Source organism: Lolium rigidum, chromosome 3 (genome assembly GCF_022539505.1).
Source record: "Lolium rigidum isolate FL_2022 chromosome 3, APGP_CSIRO_Lrig_0.1, whole genome shotgun sequence".
NCBI lineage: Eukaryota > Viridiplantae > Streptophyta > Magnoliopsida > Poales > Poaceae > Lolium > Lolium rigidum.
In genome coordinates, this window is record NC_061510.1 from 2,012,185 (window position 1) to 2,015,130 (window position 2,946).

The 2,946-nt window shown below is 57.4% G+C and overlaps 1 protein-coding gene across 1 annotated transcript; it reads right to left on the reverse strand.

Annotated features, from left to right (window-relative positions):
- Nucleotides 1-237: 237 nt before the first annotated feature.
- On the reverse strand, nucleotides 238-2,128 carry LOC124694168. Its single transcript, XM_047227185.1, has 2 exons — nucleotides 468-2,128; nucleotides 238-351 (listed from the first exon to the last, which is right to left on the reverse strand). The coding sequence occupies exons 1-2, from the start codon at nucleotides 1,947-1,949 to the stop codon at nucleotides 238-240; spliced, it is 1,596 nt and encodes a 531-aa protein (XP_047083141.1). The 5' UTR covers nucleotides 1,950-2,128.
- Nucleotides 2,129-2,946: the final 818 nt, after the last annotated feature.

Below are 2,946 nucleotides of genomic sequence, written 5' to 3' on the forward strand. Positions count from 1 at the left end.
GAGCTTCTGCAAGACTCCTGAAATTGCTGATCGCCTGGATGCGGCTTGCCCGGTCTACCAAAACTAGATAATCTTGTCAGGTCATGGCACCATTTGCTCCCATTTTGCTGTCCTAGTACACCTCCTAGCTAGCTCTCTGCATGCGGAAACAAAGGAATTTCAGATGCATGCAAGGAAAGTAGTATCATGCCATGCACATTGGCAAAACAATTATGTGAAGGGAGGCAGCTCACCTCGCTAAACTCTGGCGAACTCGCCGTCCCTGCAGACACCTACGTCGACGGCCATCGTCCGATCATTGGTGCCGTTATTGGGGGACGATATTACCCTGCAGCAATTCCTCCTCGGAGACTGCAAAGTAGGATCACATCAGTAATTCAGCATTCACAAGAAACAAACTTCGATTGGACGAAAATACAGATCATATGAAAGGAATGCAATGGAAATGGAACGAGGGTAATGCGTACCCGTTTCCATAGGTCGGGGTCGGGCTTCTTGACGATGACGACGCGATCCAGCAGCGTGGCCGGGTCGGAGATGCGCCACCGGCACCTGACGGGATTCACAACGCGGTGCCGCTCGTACTCGGTCACCGTCGTCAGGACCGTCGCGTTGCCATTCCGCCGGCGCAGCCGCCTCTCCATCCGCGACCGCCGCATGTAGTAAACCTGCGGCCGCTGGCAGGGGTTCCTCGCCACGGGCCGCGTATTGAAGGAGTAGGCCGTGTAGTCGGCGCGCTTGTACCAGTTGAGGAAGGTGCGCATGGGCGTCTCCATCTCCCGCGGCGACAGCACCCCGCGGATCACCACCACGGCGAACCCCCACGACACCGACACCGTCCACTGCTTCTCCCGGTCGTAGCACACCGACTGCTGCGCCACCGCCGGAGGGTCCAGTCGCACGGGCCCCTTGAACAGCCTCCGCAGCGCCGCCGTCCGGGACCTCGCCCCCGGGAACAGCGGCTGCAGGAAGTCGAAGTGGTGCAGCGTCACCAGCGGCACCACCGGGTGGGAGCCCAGCAATCCCAGGACGTCGCCCCAGATGTCGCACTGGTGGAACCCGAGGTGGCGGGTCAGCGGCACGCCCAGCTCGGACATGCACGCGTGGATCCGGTCGTCACTGCCGTAAAGTGCCGGGTACCGGTGCATGCACCCGTCCTGCATGCGCGCCAGCTGCGCGGCCAGGGCGCGGCTGATGGCGAACCCGCCGCCGCCGAACGCCATGCCGTAGGAGAAGATGAGGTTCTGGATGTGGCTCTCCGACGGGTTCCCGATGTAGTACGGCTGCGTGTGGTCGTACTTGGACAGCACGTCCACCAGGTTGTCCGGGAAGAACACCGTGTCGTCGTCGCCCATCACGAACCACCGGACGCCGGGGAGGCCCAGGCGGTAGCTCTCGGAGACGATGCGGGAGATCCGCAGCGCGGACCGGCTCCCAGCGCCGTGCGTGTAGGGGAACTTGGACGTGTCCGCGCTGATCTTGATGCCGGGGAGCTCCGTGGAGGAGTTCCGGGAGTAGTACTCCGGCACCGGCTTGTCCAGCCACACGAAACCGCGCATCTTGCCCGGACGCCACCATACCTTGATGTACTCCCGCCGGCTCTCCCACAGGGACGCCGACGCGCCGATGCCGAACACGATGTGCCGCAGGCCCGTCGGTGCGGCGTCCGCCCTCGGTTTCGTCCGTGCCACCGGCGTCGGCGGACCTCGTATCATAGCGGACGACGGTGACGACGACGAAGAAGAGTTGCGCACTCCATCCGCGCCCGCCGCAAGACGAGCCACGGCATTTCCTCCAGCCGGCGGGCGCGATCCGGAGTAGAACGGAGAGAGCGCGAAGGCGACCACGTAGACAGCCAGCACGGGCAGAAGCACGTAGAGGAGAAGGCCGTAGAGGAAGAAGGAAGCTCTGGACTTGGGCATGACCTTGCCGCCGGCGTCGGAGGACATGGCAACAATGGCGTCCTTGCTGTGACCGATCGATGATCGATGGTGCCGATCGATCGCCTCCTCCTTTCGTGCAACCGAACAATGTCAGCTCGACGGCATGGCCAGGGACGACGAGTGGCTGGAAGAGCAGCGACCGATCCGCGATGGCGGCATGGTTTAATATAGCGCAGTGATTCGCGCGCGTTCGTTTGTTGCCTTGGCGGTTTGTTTCAGTCTAGTGGGCGGACCGAGTGCGAAGATGATAGCTGCATGGTGCGCGGCGATCAGACCGTGGTTGGAATGGAATGGAAAATAGATCCCGGGAGCTCAGGGTGCCTTGATTTTGATCGATTCTCCTATGTATGGCATGCATGGTCAATTAGCAAATCGTAATTGTAGGATCCAAGGACCAAGGGGCAGTCAACTGTTGCCAGCCTTTGGTTAACCTGGACTGGAATGTTTCATCGTGAATTCCTGAGGCTGTGCTTGAGAGTAAATTTGCCTAGATTTGTTCGCTTACACTACATTTTATTTGGGTTGCTGAACCCCCTAGTTTCATTCTGCAAACTCTCCTTAACGATGTAATGATTGTTTGACTCTGGCAGCAAGTTTCAGACGCACTCTTTTCCTTACCAGGGTACCTAAGGGGGCTGGAAGGTTTTTAATGAGGCGGCTTGCTAGCTTAATATATTATGCTTTTACCTCAAAAAAAAAAAAGGAATTGCTAAGTTTCAGCTGCCTAAGACGTAGCTTATGTCTCAGTCACGTGCTCCCACATTAGATTTTGTTTCTGCTTGAAGATTCGTTCATTCACTGCGTAGGTCTGCATAAGCATTCCTTAAAGTTCGTATTCTCAATCTATGAACACCCCACGCTGTCACTTTGAGCATACAAAGATGGTATTACCTAGACACCATAATTCATACATATTTATGTAAATTAAGCTTAAGAAACAAACACGGTGTGCACACTGTCACCTTCACACCGTTGGACAAGGTATCCCCGGAGATCACATAAT